We start from the raw sequence: 21,041 nt of genomic DNA, 5'->3' as shown, positions 1-21,041 counted from the left end.
TTTCTAATAAGCTATCTTTTCAAGTTGTTTTTCGGATCATATACTGGGATATAGAAGATATGGTCCCCTTAATTCTGAGAAACTGCATTGCAATCTACGAGTGTCACATTATCAGATGAATCTCACCTGCCCTAGAAACTTTCCATCACATGGACTGTCAGCATGTTTGTTATTCCTGTTACACAAAAAAAAAATAGACTCACCCATCTCAGCAGCGGCATGAAGCAAGTCAGCGAGTAGTTCAGGCTCAGTGCAGGTGATAGCAAGCCGGTCATCGTGCAATCGAGCCGCTTCCAGTTCTCCAGGTGCTGCCTCACGCAGCTGTAGAGCAACAGCGCCCTCGCCGCCCACCGCTGCGCTGTACATCAGCACCGCGCGCGGTGAGAATGTTGGCAGCGGTAGCCGCGTCGACTGCACCTGGAGCAATAATGGATCTCTTAAAATAGTGCTATTTCATATATATATATATATATACTATTTTTTTCACCCATATTTATTTGACTGACATTATTCTTTGCTATTAACATATTAAATTCAGCTTTCTTAGGGTTGTGGGTGTTTCACTGAGAGAACCTATTTTGATGTTTTGAATGTTAGATGTGAATTGTAAATACCGGCACTATTGGTCTATATTTGTTAGCTTTATTAGTATCAACATATATTAGCTTTGTACAAAGTCGGAAGGTTTTGTATATTAAATCATATTGCATTCTTGACATTATATCAACATTAATATTTTTATTTATAATTGTAACAAATCTTTGTCTCGTTGTCTATCTGCTATATATACATATACTAACTTGTAATTATCATTGTATTGGCGGTTTGTGCCAAAAAAACATTAAAAAATATTGTAAAAGTATTTACCGACCCTCATGTCGTCATTGTGCGGCACTCGTGTCATTGACTTGAGCAGTAATGTGCAGTGCGAACGGTTTACAAATAGTAATGTAGTTATTGAATTATGAAAGTTAAATATGATTATTTGTGCCATGGTTAGTAGTGTTACGCTCACATCTTCTATCCAAAATTGTTATTCTATTCTCTTTATAAATTACGTTACGAACAGCACTATCCGTCATAATGTAAAACACATAATTGGAGCCCATTAAGGTACGTTGTCACACACACGCCAAGTTGGAGAGAAGCATAAATAAATAGTTGCTTGTGAGTAATTATCGGCAAGCATTGTTCGTAGGCGTCGTGTAACGAGGACGTAGATTATAACGCGATTAAAACCGAGTTAATGGAATATCGCGGGGTAAAGTTGCGACCACATTGATGTATTTGCGACGTTTGCTTGCGTTGAGATGAGAAGTTTCGGGTTTTGTTTTGAGGTTTACAACTATATATGTATTATATTTTAGGTACTTGTATGTTAAGGTGTATCTGTTTGTGCTTGCATTTATTTGGAATGATGATGACTGACAAGCGGTAACCGTTGCCCTATATACATGAACAGTACTATGGATATCACGTTATCACGGACACCCATGATGCCATTTCAGAGGAGTAAGATGTTTTGCCTTTTATCCTGTAATTTCACGACTTAATCGCACTTTACGACGAAATACAACTAAAAAGCTAGGTACTTGGCAGCTGAAATGCGAGTAGGCGAGAATAAGGTAACCACGCAGCTGCCTTTGTACAATATACCTTCAACTATATGCTAATATATGTAGTTTCTATCATAAGTACTTTTATAAATAGGAACTTTCCCATTTATAGACAGTAACAAAGTTATTACTTTGTTACGGTTTCACACCTTCACAGCTTAATCAAAACATTATGAAATATTACTAGAAAAAGAGTAAAATGTTAAATTAATATTTGTTTACAATGTTATATATTATGTATAAACGATAACTCTTTACAATCTCAAGTGCTGTTCTAAACATTTATGATTCATTACAATTTTCGTTCACTGAAATTGAAATATTTCTCATCAAATATTGTGTAAATTATTCTAAATTAAGTTTCTATTGAAGTTGGAGTTAATTGAAATTGCGAATGTTATCAGAAAACTAAATATTCTATTTATACGTAAACAAGATATTGTGCCAGCTTTATATATTGTAACCTTAACACCCTCAACCTTTGAGTTTTTAAGTACTTCTGTAGGAAAATGCCCGTAAAAAGCATAATGTCTAAACATATGTTTTATATTATAATTAATCTATTAATATACTGGAATGACATTTAAAAGCTGTATTTGTCTTTAGGAAAATTATAAACTTACGGATTAGAAATAATATGAGTATGAAACAATTTCTTTATGAGTGATATTTCTGAACATATGAAAATGTCAATATGGTTGATACTAAATTAAACAGATCTTGAATTATATGTAAACACTAAACTACAGACAGACACTTTTAAAAATGTATTTGTAAATATGTACAATGGATATTAGAGAGACCTATACAAAAAATTATATGTGTAGTGGGAGGATCAAGTTTACGGTTAACATCATCATTATCATTTCATCTCGGAAGCCGTCCATAGCGGAACAAACACCTTCTCCAAAAATCTCCATGACGGCCAGCTCCGCACTGCTCCTATCCTACGCTTGCTAGCAATCCTGACCAGATCGTCAGTCCACCTTGTAGGTGGTTCTCACGTTCCGATTTCCAGTCCGCCGTCATCGAAGTTTATGGTTATAAGGCAGTTCTAATAGGAGTTTTTATGTTTGTCTTAAGATGGTAGGTATGAGATTATATAGCTAATCTATAGAATTGTATTCCTAATTGTGAACTTGAAATTATCAATGACTTTATAGGGCTTAGTCATCCGGATTTGCAACTACATGTGTCATATGATAACGCGTAGTTCATGGTGCTACACTAGTATATAGGTGACGGTTACCATTCACCATCAGAGAGTTCATGAGCTTATTTGATATGTAATTTATATTAAAAATATCGTAAATGGATTATCTAAAGTTAGCGACAACGCCATTAAAGTTTGCAGCTGATGCTGCAGCAAGTAGCTTTGATAGTTGAATAGCTTTGATAAAGTTTAATTGCAGCGGAGAGTACGCCCTTTATGGATCCCAGCATAGTTTATTCCTAATTCGATTATGATGGAATGGTCAGCCATACTTCTGCATTCCTGATGGAATGCACAAGTATGGCTGACCATATCACGTCCATGAGTTTGTTTAATATTATATTATAATAGGTTAAGTTAAAATTAAAAATAATAATCTTAAAAAGGCGTATAATAACAAAAAACTACATATCAAAAATATAAAAGGGGCGGTCTTTGATATTTTCTGTAAAAATATTGTAGGATCATAAGTATTTGAAGTGAATTATGTGGGTGTGAAACACAGACAGAAATTTAAAAAGAAAAAATATTTCGTTTGAGTCATATCATATTTGGGAGAATGGAGGAGAATGTAAAGTTGGAGAGAAAAAATAATATATGAGGTACTAAGAAAAGAAAGTGACTAATAGAGAATAACTAATTAATGAACAATAATTATAAAATATAGATATATTTTTAAAAATATCCTACAAGAAAAAATAGACGGAAGAAAAATAGGAAATTATTATATGACACACAAAGTTGTATACGGATGTAGTTTTAGGCAGAGATAAATGGTGCAGTACATATACGTTAGGGATATTGAAATCTAAATCGGTTGTAAATACAAGAAAAAAAAGCTCCTTAAAATATAATTTTATTATTCGTCTAGTCCTTGACTTTGTCCTTTTAAATAAAAAATGATAGTCTTATTTTATAAAACTATCTGTTTATTTCAATTTTTTAGTTACACGATATCATATTATATGCAAGGCAGTATGCTGTTATAGAAGTTCGTAATATTCAGATAATAATAATGTATATATTATTAAAATTATTGACTAGATAATGTTGAATAGGTAAGGAGATATAATCAGCTCATCCTAAATTGGCCCATTCGGAAAGCAATGGTTTCGATACATAAAATTACGAACAGAAATAAAGCTAGGTGAGCGTTGATGAGGGGAGCTATTACGCTACGTCCCGTGGGCTCGCCATGTTGCTGATTACACCACAATTATCCCCCGTTGACCGGCAAATAAGCACGTAATAGCCACCCGGAGTAGATATTTTACACTGATGCTACTCGTTTGTTTGAACGCAGATCGCATTGTTTTGTATTCGTATTTATGATTCGATTATACGAATAAATATAAATTATATTTACGTGCGTTGTAAATATAATTAACGTACATTTTGTTTTTAACCAAGACGGTTAAAAGCAAACCGTAAGTAAAGATAGATGGAATATACTTTATTTGCAACATACAGCAAAGAAGAAGCACAAACAATATAACAAAGGACACAGGTATCGTTACAACAAGCCGGCCATATTGCTAAAGTTATATATGCTCTCAGAAACGAATCATAAATAGATAGCTGTCTTTTATTTGTTTCTATATTATATTGTTTATGTATTATCTATGAATGTACAAAGGATGTTTGGTATAGCCTTGCAAATTTCAGTACGTAAGTTAAACCTACCTAATTAACTTGCGATAAATTTAGATCAGATATTTCATATATGTACAATGTACATATATAGACTCTCGGTGTTATCTAATATTATATCTATAAAAATAGTTAGATGTAGTTGCTAATTTATAAGAGCACGGCTTATATCACCTATCGTGATTATCAAAAGCAAGCATGTAAGGAATCATTCCCCTAACGTTCAAAGAAAGTAATTATCTTCGAACCAGGTCAAAAGTGGGTTCTAATCTCGCTCCAGTTCTCCAGATATTCGTGTTCTTGCGATGATTACAGACGACTTCGCTCATTTGTTCATATTACGTGTTAAGGCATGATATTACGGCATCGCGTGAGTGATTAAGGCTTGTATTGTGTATAAATGGTAATAGTAGGGTTACCAACACATCTGAAAGATATAGATGCGACTAACAAAAAATACGCTTTTCAATGTACATTTTTTTTAACATTTCTATTAAGATTTACTGTGTACTTACTGTTTTCTCGCCTTTTTTAGGTGAGACAGTGGAATCATTTTACATACTTTATCTCGGTAAATAAATAGTTTTTTCTCAGTAAACCAAAAAAAATCAAATTAATTTAGTTAAAGTGTAAGTTTGTATTCACACATTTCAATTAAAAAATATAACGTCAATTATTTAAAACAGCAACATACAAGTTTCTTGCTCGTTCTTTTTGTGATGAGACAGAATTCCGAATTAGCGATAGAAAAAAAAATTGGAGAGTCACGTCGCGGCGTCGGTCGTCATAAGAGTATCAACGACTGAAGAGATTGATGGAAGATTGTGGAAAATGGCAATCGTTCTAACGAAAAGAGAACGGCTCTAAAATTATGAATGAATGAAAGAACTATGACAATTAAAAAGTATTTAAATTAAATTTAATTGAATAAAGATTTTTCAATTGTATTTTAATAATATATCAAGTAATAATACATGAATGATAATATAAATACTACAATATGTCAATTTTTATCTCTGTATTACGTACATTAAAGTTACGTAAATAATAAATAAATATTATGTACATAACTTTCCAGGAGATTGGTAACCCTAGTCAACGCGCTTTCGACAATGCGTTGTATATGTACGTTTACCTGATACCTTTTTGTTATGCTTTTTTCTTTAGTATTCGTTTTTCAAATTGTTATTGAATGGTTGTTTTTATTTAATTATTTGTGCTCTATTTGTTGTATTCATACCGAGTCTCATGTCTATAAATAAAATGAAATAAATATAGTTTACCATTGTTTTCTATGGGTGTATTTGGAGACAAAGATACGATGTAATATCTATACTTAGTATATTTATAACAAAGTCCTCCTCCGCCTCTGTTTGTTCGCGGAAAATCTTAAAATGCATACAACTAATTTTTATACAGTAAAATTTCTGAGACAAATTTAGGTTTACGTATAATTTACTTATTCCTGCATCTGCGTGACATTTTTTTTTTTTAAACATTTTTCATTGATCTCGTATATTTTCTCGTTGTTATATTCTCTAGCCTATTAGGTATTATTGCAATATGTTTTACTATCCTAAATTACAGAACTGAATTTCCAGTCATATATATTTTTATATTAAATTTTATTTATTGCATTTAAAAAAGTAGTGGCGATACTGTGATTTATGGCCATACGCGGTGGAGCCGAGGCTTCTAAAACAGAATCTTTGAATTGCAAAAGAGACGCAGTTATTTTTATGGGCAGTAAATTTTGAATGTGTACCCGTTAGTTTTTGTGCGTGACAACGTTTCATCCCTGTGAGCGAAGAGAATACGCGATCAACTGACGATGGTACCGTCGGTGGGTTGACGGAACAATTCTCTAGGGATGACGTTTTTTGCATGTTCTATATAAAAGATTTATTTTTGACATCTTGTATAACATCTACGAATCGTGATTTTTAAGCAAATATTGATTGAGTGATTGGTTGTATCAGGAGCTCTAAAAATAATTCATTTGAATTAATCATTATTTATTACTGTATATATGATTCAACTCTATCATTTTTCATGGTCATCATCGAATCTGAAATACAATATTCATATACATTTTTCCAGAAAAAACTGCAATAAATTTTTAACAAACTTTAGTACAACTTCGGTTGTAGTAATTAGTTGAATTAAAGTTAATTTAAATTGTTAACACCACTAAATATAACCTCGACAAGTTGTCATAAGTTCTTATGACAATATTTCTTATATCTATGTGATCCAGAAAGTTATTTGAAGGTAAGTAGGTAGGTACAGGAGTAAAATAACAACTTAATACTGTTGCTAACTGTTATATCTAAAATATATGCAATATTTTCACTTTCAATTATTGTAAATAGGATTTTTGTTTGCGTTATTTGTTATTTATCAATCAACTACATTGTTGTCAGTTAAATTTATTCAATAATGGAATGTTTCATCTTTCCCTCTCCGTAATTCCACACCTTTCTGTTGCATTGTATCCTGAAATCAAAATATTTATAATAACCGAAAAGGATTAAATAATTCAAATATTAAAGTGGAATTATTGAATGAATTCATTGAATAAATATTTCCTGCAGTAGTTTATATGGAAAAAGCAAAACCAGTATTTCCGACTAATTGGAGCTTACAGCAGTATTGATTTTGTATTACTTCCGTTTGCCTATAACAGAGGTATAAAGGGTATTTTATTTGAGAGGTATAATTTATTATGACAACTGAATAATAACGTAACATGTGTGTGTATAAAATTATATATTTTGTATATTGTCATAACATTCTAGTAAAATTAAAATTGAATAATTTTTAGTATTAAGAGACAACAGTTTTTCGATGGAATAAGATTCGAATCAGTTTTATTTTAGTGAGTTTCAAAGAGCTGAAAGCACCTACATACGTTAGGTTTTATAATTACATATATATAAAAAAAGGTTTTTTGTAGTTTATACCAACTACAAACAACATGTTTTTATTAATATTATTAATAATACTACTACTTTTCCAAAAATGTCAGAATGCCTCGATTCCAAAAAAAAAACACGACAGTTGCATATTGTCGCATATCCTATCTTTAACCAAATAGATATACATATTTTCAAATTGAAATATCGTATTTAGTAGCTTACCAGCGGTCTGTTAAATAAACTTTGAATATAAACTATAGTGAGCGTATAAAAAAATGTGGCGGTTTAATTTGCCGTTTACTTTTTATGTATCAGTGTATTTATGAATATAACTTTGTTGATGAAACCATATATTTTCATTCGTTTTCAATATAGTTTTCAACAATGCACATTAAAATGAAATAAGTAAATTATTGTACACATGTATTTTCGACGATCAACATCATGTAGTCTGATGTGGGAAATAATTGCAATTATATTTTAATATCACAGGTACCACTCGTAATGATTCCAAAAATTTCAGTAATAAATAGTAGGTAATATACCAAAATATTTATATACATTTCGTTCATATAGTCCTTATGAATGAAATATTCATCAAAACTAAAACCTCATTTAAGATGGTGTTTGTTGCGCAAATAAAAATGATTATTTAATTAAAAACCTCTTTTCTTTAAGTGGTTGAGATATTTAAAAATCTTACTTTTAGCTCTTTTGGAAAAAATGTTGTTTAAAGTCGTATTGCATTCATACCAGTCATTTGGTACATTTTATTCTACGGGACTACACTTGATTCCTTTATTATTTGTTTTTTAGTTTTTCATTTCAATTTTAAATAAAACTTGTAATGCTTGAATAAGTATAACATTTTTTTTTACTTGACAAATGCCTCTTATAGTAGAATAAAAAAAGGTAAATTTGAATATTTTTATTTAAATATTCTATAACGAAAGGAATTGGAAACATAATGATAACTTTTTACTGTATATCGGTATACAAATCGGTATATATAAATATAAATCGTTTTGCTTTTGGTAAGTATCGTACAACATAGTAACAAAATTATTCATAATATATCTTGATACTTATTATCAAGTCAATACAAACTAAAGTAGTGTAACGGGAAATTGAATTGTTTCGAGATGGTTAATAACTACTATAACCGGTGAATGTATGTATTTGAGACTGGTAAGCGTAATCCGCACAAGCGAAGCTGTCGGCGCATGCTTATGTATGTATATATTATGAATTAATTACTGTGAAATTATATAATCCACAATTTACATAAGCAACTACGAACGGTAAACAGTACTGAGCCTAATTCTCAAAGTCTAACAGAATTTATCTTGGTAACCCCAGTTTAATTATAAATATTATAACTAATATTCATGTTGGTAAAAAAAATCTCTAAAATCTAAAAAGTATATTCTAATACTAACTAAAGCTGTAAGATTCTATATTGTAAAATTTCACTTAAACATTTATTTCATGTGTTTTTAGTTACTCTTTTTTTCTTGAAATTGTAAAAATAACTATGAAATTTTATATTGCTACTTATTACTTGCATTACAATTTACTACTATAAGAATATTTTGAATCTACTAATATGGTATAAATTTTTAATTTAATGTTTATTATTAAATCGATATGTAAGTTTATTTAGTCAGTAACTAGGTTACTTATACAAAAAATACGGTTATTTAACTCACACTGAAATTACCTACTTTTACAATATTACCCATTTACAAAGTATAAATGTTACCTTTGTTAAAGAATTAGACGTAATATAAGAATTGTATCTTTTTCAAAAATATGCATAGTTTTATTTCAGCGAAAAGTACTGCAAATGGAAGTTACATTTGAATATAAACAAAGCAAGCCGTGTACCTTCATCAGTTCGGATTTCGCTCTATACTTCGATATTTATGAATAAATAACGTCCATTACCTAGTAAAACCTATTTCAGTGTGTGGCGACTGGCGAGTGAATTGATGTAAGTACCTACACTCGACTGAGCTTTATGTTGCGATTAATTGCGGCTTACTGTATTGATTTTGTATTACATTAAACCTATAGAACTTGCCGACATTAGATATAGTTGCACTGGCTGGCATTTATTTATGTCATTTTGTTTTAAATTGTATTTGAAATTGCAATTTATCTATTTTGAATTTGAGACCGAGTTGGTAATCACTAGGTCCCAGTGATTACTAACTCGACTTAGATCCCAACGAGATGTGAGCGAATCTCGTCGGTATAATAAAAATTTTGGATCAATTTATATTTATAAACCTCTCTCCAGTGATGATTACCATCACCAAAATAAACGAAAATAATCAAAAAGATAACGATGGGTTTCTGAAATATTTACTATATTTGTATATACCCTGGAAAATGAGGTTCCGTTAATTAGTAATAAAAATAAAACAAAAAAACATCATATCTCTTTAAATTATTGAAGCTAGCTCGTAACAAAAAATACAATCGAACTCAGAACGTCGACATTTCTGAAGTCAGTTGAAATGCTCACTACTTGACAATGCACTTCGCAATTTCGCTCTATTGTTACATTTATCACTCAATAGGAGTGACTAGGGAAGTTTCGTACGTGACCACTCACCTACTGATCACGGAGACAGCCTTCAAATGTAATGTCGCTCGGCGACATGTCATATATTTATCTATGTTACATTATATGACTATGGATTTATAGTACTTTGTAACTAGTGCAGAGAAAGAGTAATAGGCTAAAATTTTAGTTTATTGCTAGTTGCACTGAGTACTTTTGGATAAATTGATTTTGTTGTTCAATTGTTGCCAATCACAAATTGACTGCACTAAAAACCTTAATGCTATCATGTATTAAAATTAATCGCACTCGATCGTTTGAGACGATCGGTCCTATTCTGACTAATTGGCAAGTGATGTGGCTACTTAGGCTAGTTGAAAAATATGTTCCATCGACAAGTAGTGTTATGTGCATAAATTTAATGCAAAAATACTTTAGCCTGCACAAGCATTATTCCAACATTATTCCCAAAAATATAAATGATTAAATAATGAGTATTTACGGTGCTTTATAATTCAAATATTCAGTGAATTTGTTGTGGTTTCGAATCATTTGGAAATTTATAATGAGAAATAGAATACAATTATTTAGTTTATTTTCGTATTTGAATATATACTGACCAATATTCGACATGCTGTCTGATGTGATATTTATGCGCTTTGTACCTTTGTACGCGTCACGTAATCCATTTTCCATTATTTGAGCAGCGGAAAATTTTTCCGGCTATTTTGAGAGAATGGATTATTTATTGTTTCTACCGCACTTTGTGGATGGTACATGGGGTGGGTTTTAATCCCTTTCGTACGTAAAACATACCTTATAAGTATAGGTAATTAAATTAATGTTAACATAGAAGGTTCTAGTGCTCCTCTCTTCGAATAATATCGACTGTTGTGCAGTAAATTTACATATGTATCCTTCTGATTTTCTCAATAGCAATAAATAAGTATTTTAGTATTCGTAGCAATTGTAGTGCTGGATTTCTGATTTTTACAACGCTTGCAGTATAGATTCGAGGTTTTGTTATAACACGTTGTCTTGTTAGTTTTCATTGATTCAGTGTTAGTATTTGAAAATGATATTGTTTGCTACATATTTATCCTTAATTTTATTTTATATTTATTATTATACCTACCTATATTTAATAGTATATAGACATGAAATAAATAATTTTTTTACTATCTTGTGTATAATTTACACGATTTGTACGACAAATAACTGACTGATTACACTAAAGTAGATAGATTATTATCTTTTGTATTAATTAACGAGTTTTACTTTACTAGTACCTTACACCGACTTTGCCTGCGATGATCCGAGATTATGGATACTCTATTCTATGAGATTTTCAGAAAGCACTTTCTTAGTGCCGCCTACGTTATAAACGGAGCTATATTTGAATCTTCAATTTTTAAGCTCCTTTTTTTTAGGTTCTGCATTGCGAGATCAATAAGTCTGTTTGGTAGGATAAATCTCTGTAGGTTTAGATTACATAATTTATTTCTATTTTGTTTTAATTAAGGGACATTCCAATGTGTATGTACTGCTGTCATTATAAATTTACTAATTCCTCTAGATATTAAAACGAAGTAGAAGCGCTAATTAGGTATTCTAGAATTACTATGATGCGAAACCAGATTTAAGTTTTCGCATCATAGTAATTCTAGAATTTCTTATAAACGTACTGTACTGTGTAGGTATATGACAAAACACATTTATTTATGCAATTAAATATAATAAACAGATTATTAAATCCTTGACACAATTGAGTCTAATATCCCAATTAAACAAAATGAATTTCATTGCTTCTTCACAAAAAAAAATGTAACGAGTTTTCAAAGCGGCACAGGCCAAAACTCTTTATTGCGTCACAGTTCGGACATGGATAATGGTCTAAATTTATTGGGTTAAATGGCTCGTGCGAACGGAATTCAAGCTAAATTGTTCGCTTGTCTAATTTTTGTGGATTTGATGCTTCATTTCACCGACTGAATGTCTAACATGGATTTGGCTAGCGATAGAATTTTAATGCAACGTTTTGTTTGAGAAGTCAATCGTAAATGTCATTTGGAATCGCGGCCATTGGTGTAATGGTTTCATGGTAGCGTATTCCTAATGGCCCTGTTGCAATTGTTTCAGTGCTTGACATAGTTGAAGTTTCAAGTAATTGTCTTTTATTGTGTTTGTAGTGTTGAATGTTAGTATTTGGCGTAATTTTCAATTGAAACTTGTTAGTAATAAACGCGGGTGCCTGTGTGTTTACGTTTATGATTAGAATAAAGTTCAGAGAAAGATAAAAGATTAAAATAATGCTCACTTTGGTTACCTTTATTATAGAATTGGAATATCAACCAAATTGACGTACAACAGGACAGTACAACGTACATCATGCCATCATGTGTCACTAGTTATGAGTTGCTATTCTGTAATTATTCTGCCTTATCTTATACCCTTCTACCGAAATACTTACAAAGCAATCTACTTAGCGCCTAAAATAGGAAATATGTACTAGACTAACTAAATAAAACTCATTCACCTGCTATGATAACAATTCTAAGTTGCATTAATTTAGTTACTGTGTAAGATTAAAAAATGTTACTCTTTAGTATCTTTTATATTTAGGTACAGAGATAAGTAAAATGAAGATCTATGCTTCGATAAGAGATAATACAATTACTACTCCTCTTCTCTCAAAGGTTCCGAAGGAATATTAGTCATTTGTATTTTGTATGAGAATATTCTAAAAGACATCTATAGCTTGATAACGTAGTACTATCATACTTGGTTCTCATTTGAAATAGACTCGAATTGCCAATTGCCCGTCATAATATTATCTATAATCCATCTTCATATTCAGATGTAATCAGCTATTTAGATGTGAAGAGGTAATAAACAGACAGTCTTTCGAATTTATAACATTGGTATGGATGCATTCATTGAAATACTCTTCCCAACACTCTCATTCTATTGAACACGTGGGGTATTCTATATGGACTACGCTGCAAGCTGGTTCTGCATCGTTAAGATACATCACAGGTCTGTATCTAACCTATAACCTATATAAAACGACCGTGGCACCACAAGGAAAATCGTAAGAAAAATAACGACCGGCGAACGCTAAATCACAGTAAATTTGAGCCTGGAACACAATAACTCATGGGGACGTCGCCATAACTGTCGCAAACATTGTCCGGATGATTCACGCATTCGGTAATATGATGTTTTTGTACAGTCTCGTTGGCCGTGCCATTCTTACGATATTTTTGTAAGATACCTACCTACCTACATTACACAGTAACAGTTGCCGTATTACGTTCTTATTTTTGTCCGCTTCTTTATTGATATTGCCGATCGTAATAGACTGAATCTAAGACCGACTAGGGTGTCCCGACTATCACAATTGACTGCGATTTTGCACGACATTTCTTTTAATATGGAATGAAAGAAATTCACTAAAAAGTAATTAAGCTAATGGTGAAATATAATATTACCGTTTAAAATATAAAATAAAAAAAAAACTTCTCATATCAATTCAATTACTTAAAATGGAGTGCATTTTTTGTTCATTAATACAATCTTTTTATTTAAAATTTTATCAAAAATTTTTGATGTTTGAAAGCTTTGATATTTTTTTTTATTAATACCTAACTCTCTAGGTATATAAGATTGACTTGAACTACTTACTGACCATAAACTTTAAGTCAAAACTAGTTTAGAATGTATTCAATATTATACCTCTATTTGATTACATTGTATGATTTAAGGACATGCATAATATTTACATTATATGTAATATGTACACATAGAAACAATATTTAAATGTACGGATAACATAAAAGCCGAAAACTATATTTCATTTCATAACATTAATAAAAAAATATTCGCAATTTCAGCTACTGGTCCCAATTTTAGCCGCTGTTTCCTCGTAAAAGGTATTTCACGGTAAAGGTAACTGCTGGGGCACACTTACGGCACGATTGCACGGTGGAAGGCGGTCGCCAGTAAATCCAGGACAGGAATTGAATCAAACGGCTCTCCTGACGGGAGACCAGTGATAATGCCCGATTTATACCTCGTATTGTCTGTATTATCCGACCGCGGGTGCCAGGGGCTTACTGAATTTTTAATTTAATTGTTTTTAAACACATTTCCCGTGTTGCCTTCATGGAGATTTAGAGTACTTCATGTACTCCGTTTGTCGGTGTGATTATTTATGTATACCATATCGTTTACAATTGATGAGTCATTTTAATTAAACAAAGAATAATAAAATAATAATTTGACCCTACTGTTGTACAGTTTTAAAGTGTGTATTGCTAAAAATAAATTGTATTAACGAATACGTTTATGAATACAGTATATATTTATATATACACAAATGGTACTTCCGGTGTCATTGTTCTAATAATATTCAATAGTTCTCCTTAATTTTTACGTGTATACTTAATTTTTGTAACTATTATACACACAATAAATTGCTATAATACGAAATTTATGCTAATTTTGATAGAATGTTCGTATGTGTATGTATGGAAACACCCTAAAATGATTCTATTTTCTCTGATTGCCCTCTTGACATGAGACATCTTCATAAACGAAATGTTTCCTATGGCGTAGAATGGAATTTCAGTAAAGAAAATCGGTGAAAGGAAGTAACGAAATTTATTACGGGTCCTACAAATAAAACATGAACAAGACTTTTGTAACTTTTACAATGTTCCGTTATTGTCCGAAGAATTTCCATTGACATAGTAAAACAAATATTAACGCGTTATTTGTTAACTTTATTAAGTTCAAAGAAGAGACTGTGTTTATCGAGCAAAAGAGAATTGTGCCTTACATTTCATACTTTGTACTGACTTACGTTTCTAATTTGAGGAAAAATATAAATAAAGAAGTATGTATGGTACATGCGTACCATAATTTGCTATAAATTGTATACTTATATAAAACTTGGTACTCACCAACAATAATTATTTCATGAACCTGTACTATACATGTATCATTTTGTGATATAATTATATTTAAATATTAATAGTGAGGTATTTATTACTCAGGGAACCCGTAACTTTTCCGTTATTTCTAACTATTATATATTACATAGTATAAAACAAAGTCGCTGTCGCTGTCTGTCCATATGTGTGCTTAAATCTTTAAAACTATGCAATGGATATTGAAGAGGTTTTTTAATAGATAGAGTGATTCTAGAGGAAGGTTTATATATATAATACATGTACAGCCGTGCGACGCCGAGTAGCTGGTAGTTGATATGATATAAATAAAGTTATCTAGTCAATATTACAAAATTTTGGTTTATGTTTAAAAAAAAATAGGAATATTTTAATAATAATATTATAGGGTTAAATATGCTATGGGCAATGCGGCCATTTATTACATAATGTGGTAATTGACGCTGACCGTAGTTGACGCGGAATTATAATTTAATCTCTTAACAACTTTCAAAATTTTAGTGCTTTGACGAAACAATTATTTTTATCTCTGATACAAACAAAAAACGGAGCTCTAAATACTAGTGATATCCTATTACAATATTTTGAGTATTTGTGGTGGATCGTATTGAAACAAACAAGACAGAAAATGTAACAACTGTATTAAAATACTTTGTATTTTTAATAAAATATTTGCAGTAATACAGGGATTGGTTTTGTTCGTAAACAAGGGTACGTAAAACAATGAGATCTAAAATAACCTTTAAAAATACAAATGTGTTATCATACAAGTATATTTATATTAACTGTATTTTAGGTAACATTGTGAATGACAAATAAAATATTCCATATACTCGTACATACATTGGAAAGACGGAAGATGTATGTTATCTTTGTTCCTATATTGAAAAACTCGTTTCCTGTTTCCCATTTGGTTGATCAAACAAATATTCATGTTATATTGTAACATGTTATTACGTTTTCTTTTAATGTTTTCTATAATAACAATATAACTGTCAAAATAAGTTATTTTTAGTTTGAAAATTAAACATATTATAATTTTAAATATATCGGCTGCTAGATTGATTGACTTGGATGCTTTTATGTAAACAATTATTGGCAGTTAGATTTAGCGTAGTTGAGTAATTATCCGCGATTCCGTATATTTATTTGAAATGTATATATATATACTCTGCTCTACTACTAATTCTCTGATTATCTATAGTGTAGGGGTGTGTTCTTATTTAGGTATATTTTATAGAACAATACTTGAAAATATATTATGTAAGTTTGAAAGACATTGTAGTTTCAAAATTTGTCACTCATTCACGCGTAAGCCGCTGAATAAAGTAAAACAGTGACTATAAATAGTAAACTTATTTATACTTCAGACTCTCCAAGACTCTAAGATAAGAATTTTTGCTCTTTTGTTCTTGCAGCTTAACATTCAAGATTTTTTTTATTACCTTTTTCGTGTGTGTTGTCATATTTTACAGTATTTCAAACTGTAACTCTGTGTGTACTGTACAACTATGACACTGAAGATAAACAAAAAGTAAACCCTGGTGCATTACACTACACTTAAACTACAATTTAAACAGGTTTATTACTTGAAACTGAAATAAATGCGAGTGAATTCACCATTGGAGCGAATAAATTTGCGAAAATCTATTGGGAAAAGAATAGTGTGCCTAAATTTACGGGCCAGGGAGGGCAGTAAAGCCTCGTTATATTGAGCTATGTGCCATTGGAGAGCATATTACCTTCTCGTAACTCTTGCCAACTTATACAAATTTTATGGTGAATTGATCTGTTTGTCGACATAATTAAGGTGATGCGTCTGGTAGTTGATTGTATATACATAGTTACGAGATGTATAATAGATAAGACATTACATTTTTTCCTGTAAATACTTTCTCCTGTATTATGTAATGTATACCCAAGTATTGTATTGAACACCTTATCTTTAAAATAAACACATATATTTCTTTAGATTGCAGGAAACTGGGATCTACTATGATAAGATATTTAGGGTTTCGTCCCAAGTTTTTAAAGTCGAAAGTTCTTACTCTTTATATTACGAATAGGAACTTTACTTTTAATAATTTTAAAAACTAAACTAACTATTTTTAACGTTTAAAGAAAGTGGCCTACTATAATTAGTAATGTCACATTGACAAAGTAATATAAACTTTGGTAAAAGAAACAGGTAAATTAGGTAATAAAATGTTACTGCTTTATAAATAAAAAAGACAAATAAAGGCAACCTTTATACTAAAATTAATTTCAGATGGTATGAAACATAGTAATTATAAACAAACAAAATAATACAATCGAACTGAAAACCTTTTATTTTTTAAGGAAATCACTAAAAATTACAAATTGTAGAACATAACGCTTGTTTCTATGTCTATAATATATTGGAACAGGCTCGGTCATGGCCATTTATCATTAGCGTCGGCGTCGGGGGAACTGAGGTGAGCGTAGTATCCATCACGGTAAGTGCAGGACGGGACCATTATAATTTCAAATGATTTACTTTAAAACGACAAGAGGCTTTGGTCGTGGTGCAACATACTGCGGAGCGCGATCTCAAGAAGTGGCATTTAGCAGATTTATATTTCATATTTTTGAGGGTGATAATTTATTTATTTATCTCCGGCAACTAATGACCCATATTATAAATAACTTATAGACTAACATATATGTGTAATACTATTATAAATATATATCGTCTCTGTGGTCACGACATTAACAACGGCAATCTGCCATGGTAGCGCTGATACACCACCCACTTTGACCAGTAGTCCTCCTTCATGTAGGTGGACAGCATGATGGTGCGCACCCGAGCCTAATGAAATGATGCACCCGTCTGCGCTGTTTACGCTGACGTGATTTTATTATCCTCCACTGGTGCCCCCAGTGGAGGATAATAAAATTAGTATAAAGTCACGCCAGTTAGACCATCGTGACAAATTCCCCAGAAATTTATCATGATGGTTTCCAGGGGGAACAGCGTGGAGATCAACCTGACTAGGTACTTTGCTAATAATAGTTCATTTTATTAAAATAAAGGTGAAAGTGAGAAAATAGTTTATAGTTATTGATACATATTATTTCAAAGCAAAAATGGGTACTAGTAGTAGCAGCTGTAAATGTTGGGATATAACTTTAAAAATGTTAGCTTTATATTATTTACATAGAAAAAAAGTAAAGTGCTTACGTTAATACTATGATATAATTGATAATATTAAAATGGCGAGTACATAAAATTTACTGATATTAGAGGCTTGTTAAGTTAGTAAAGCTGATTAGTAGATCAATACAATTAACCAATGGATACTAAATTCTAAATTTTTAATTTTAGACTTAACATCTGTTGAGAAAAAAATGTAAATCGCTTGCATTAGGACTATAGCCGAAATTGTTGGAATGGCGCGTAGTAGAGCATACTGAGTGGAGGCGAGAGGGAAATAACGGTCCATATTACTCATTATAAATTGCACGATTAAAGCGAGCTATGGCCAGCGCAGATTTAAACTCTCCCCCATTATGTGCTTTTTGGTTGGAAATGCAAAAAAGTGGGCAAAGAAATGGTTCGCATAAAAATTAGCATTAGACATTATTTCAGTTCGGTCTTTGTTGTAATATATTGTATTTAATATACAAGTATAATACGGAAGCGTCTGCTGTACTGTTGCACTAGCTATGCCTCTGACTTACTTTGCATGATTAATTTTTTATTGCCTATTACCTATTACCCGCGACTTCATCTGCGTTTTGGACATAGTAGGAAGACAAACTATACTTATGACATAATTTCACAAAAAATAATCATGTCTTTTTAAAATCCGTCGATCCACTTAGTTATGTAAAGGTAACAAACAAATAGACATACAGATAGACATAAAAACTTGTACTATTTATATAATTAATGTGGATTCTCTACTCCCAAGAGAAATTAAGCATCACATTCACACTTACATTAGCGTGATTATTTTCATTTCTTTGCTGGTTTCAAAATGTAATAATTCTAAGTACTTTACTTAATAAATGTAATAATTCGTAGTACTCATTTTATATAAATTATAACGCATACCTCTCTATAAATATTTATTTAATTAAAATATTTAAAAAATATTACTATTTGTATCTAAGGACACATTTTTTAACGAGGATCCAAAGGTTATCATCATCTGACGTCTATGTCTAGTGGTAGTAGACCGCATTCATTATAATAAATTGGTCGATTAAACCGACCCTAAGTACGTCTGGTAACCAAGCAGATGTTTTAAAATGTTTTCATTATATGAAAGAAAAATATGAAACTGCAGAAAAAAATATACAAACATTACATAGATGTATGTGTAATGTTTCTTCATTATAGATTTATAATTAAAATGACTAAAGAAGGAATATAGTAAAAGTAAATGCACTGTTTGTACTTTTAATTAATCGTGTTAATAGAATTCGAAAAGATAAGTGATGAGACATTAGTGAAGAATCTATTGTTTTTTGTTACACTTTATTATTATTAATATTTTGTATGCGATCACATCAATTTGTAATTCCGCATTACATATTAATTTAAAAGAGTACTGTATTCCAGCAGAATAAAGTTACTTCGGTGCATTGTATAACTACAATGTGTACTTAGGACTTTTAGTTAGGATGGGACTTAACTATGGCGCTGGGCATGTGACATTATTGCTGTTACAGGAATCATAAGCTATGCTATCAGTTAATAAATAAACTAATAGCATAGCTTATGATGTTCAAGAAATATACGTTTTTGTCCATAAACGGCTGCATTTTTATTATTACCTTTAATTTTGAAGAGCTTCATGGTGACTATAACCTGAGTTTAATTAAATTTTAACTCAACATTTCCATTCATTCCATAAATTAAAAAAAAGCTGTGCTATAAGTATCATACAGATTTCATGTTTCAAGCTCCAGCAGTCTGCCACAGTCAAACGATGCAACTTTAATATCCTGCTTAATCAACTTCTGAGAAGACATGTCAATATCATCTCCGTGTATTTAATGTTGTCGAAATACCAGTTTCTACATAATATATTTTATCAATCTAAGGACAAATTCAATGTAGTTAAATATAGATAATTGAAGCAATGATTTTGCAGGCAAAAATTGTTATTTTATACAAATTGATGTTTTTTAAAAAGGCTACATTGTGACTTTTTTATGTAATTACAATGACAAACAAGATACAGCTGTGTAAGTAATATTCATAAACACATTGATGTGCAATGTGACGAGCTTGTAGCGCCCATGTATTGTAATTTCATAGGATTTAATTGTCATGTTTCTTACCGTGTAATTTCACTACCTAATCTCACCTTATAACCAACATACAGCTTATCAAGCAAGTTGCTTGGCGGCTGGAACAAGTTAGACCAAGGTACCCCACGCAAATGACTTTTTACATGATCTCATAAAATAATAATATATAAATATTTCATATCCTGCGTGGATATGAAATATTTCAGTATACTAATTAATATATACATTTCGTTCCGTTTTTAAACATTTCGATTTCACCAACGACATAATAAAGGTATCAACAGACCTAATTACACAGTTCTATATATCTATTTACTATCGTCGTGTCTAAGCCATGTATTTTTAATATTTTATGTCCGTGGCTGAATTCCAAATCACTTTTATCCGAAGGCGTTACTGGAGGGTATCCAAGAAACTTTGTTACATGACAACGTCCTTCCAGTGGACGTTAAATCGGGACAACAAAAGATTTTGCCCTGACACAGCACTTCTGATGAAAACAACATTAAAGTATGACCACAGGCAAATTTGGGTGTAGTAGAATATCATTACATGGAATAGGTACCATTATTAGAAAATTGTTACTCGTAGAGTATTAAAGTGATACGTACAATACAATTATTGGAAACTATTTTATATATCATTTGGTTCTTTTTATAATGACGTTTAGAATTGTTAAAACATTCGTTTAAGTTAAGTAAAGCAGCCAGACATAATGTAGATGACATATTAAAGGGTGTCAAAATTATAGTAAAGCGATATTGAAAAGATGGCAAACAGGATACTGCACAGGCCAATAAAACTTTCAAATCTAGTGCTGGA

The 21,041-nt window shown here is 31.0% G+C and overlaps 1 protein-coding gene across 1 annotated transcript in view; it reads right to left on the bottom strand.

Annotated features, from left to right (window-relative positions):
• The window catches only part of LOC131847714 (uncharacterized), a 247,125-nt gene that overhangs the window by 79,115 nt on the left and 146,969 nt on the right, over positions 1–21,041 (bottom strand). Inside the window, exon 3 of the mRNA XM_059197349.1 lies at positions 204–417. Within this exon, the coding sequence (XP_059053332.1) occupies positions 204–417 (214 nt within the window). The remainder of the gene's footprint in view (positions 1–203; positions 418–21,041) is intronic.

This window comes from Achroia grisella, unplaced genomic scaffold, assembly GCF_030625045.1.
Source record: "Achroia grisella isolate CSIRO2021 unplaced genomic scaffold, CSIRO_AGI_Agris_v1 utg540, whole genome shotgun sequence".
Classification (NCBI taxonomy): Eukaryota; Metazoa; Arthropoda; class Insecta; order Lepidoptera; family Pyralidae; genus Achroia; species Achroia grisella.
This window is presented reverse-complemented; position numbering and strand designations above follow the sequence as displayed.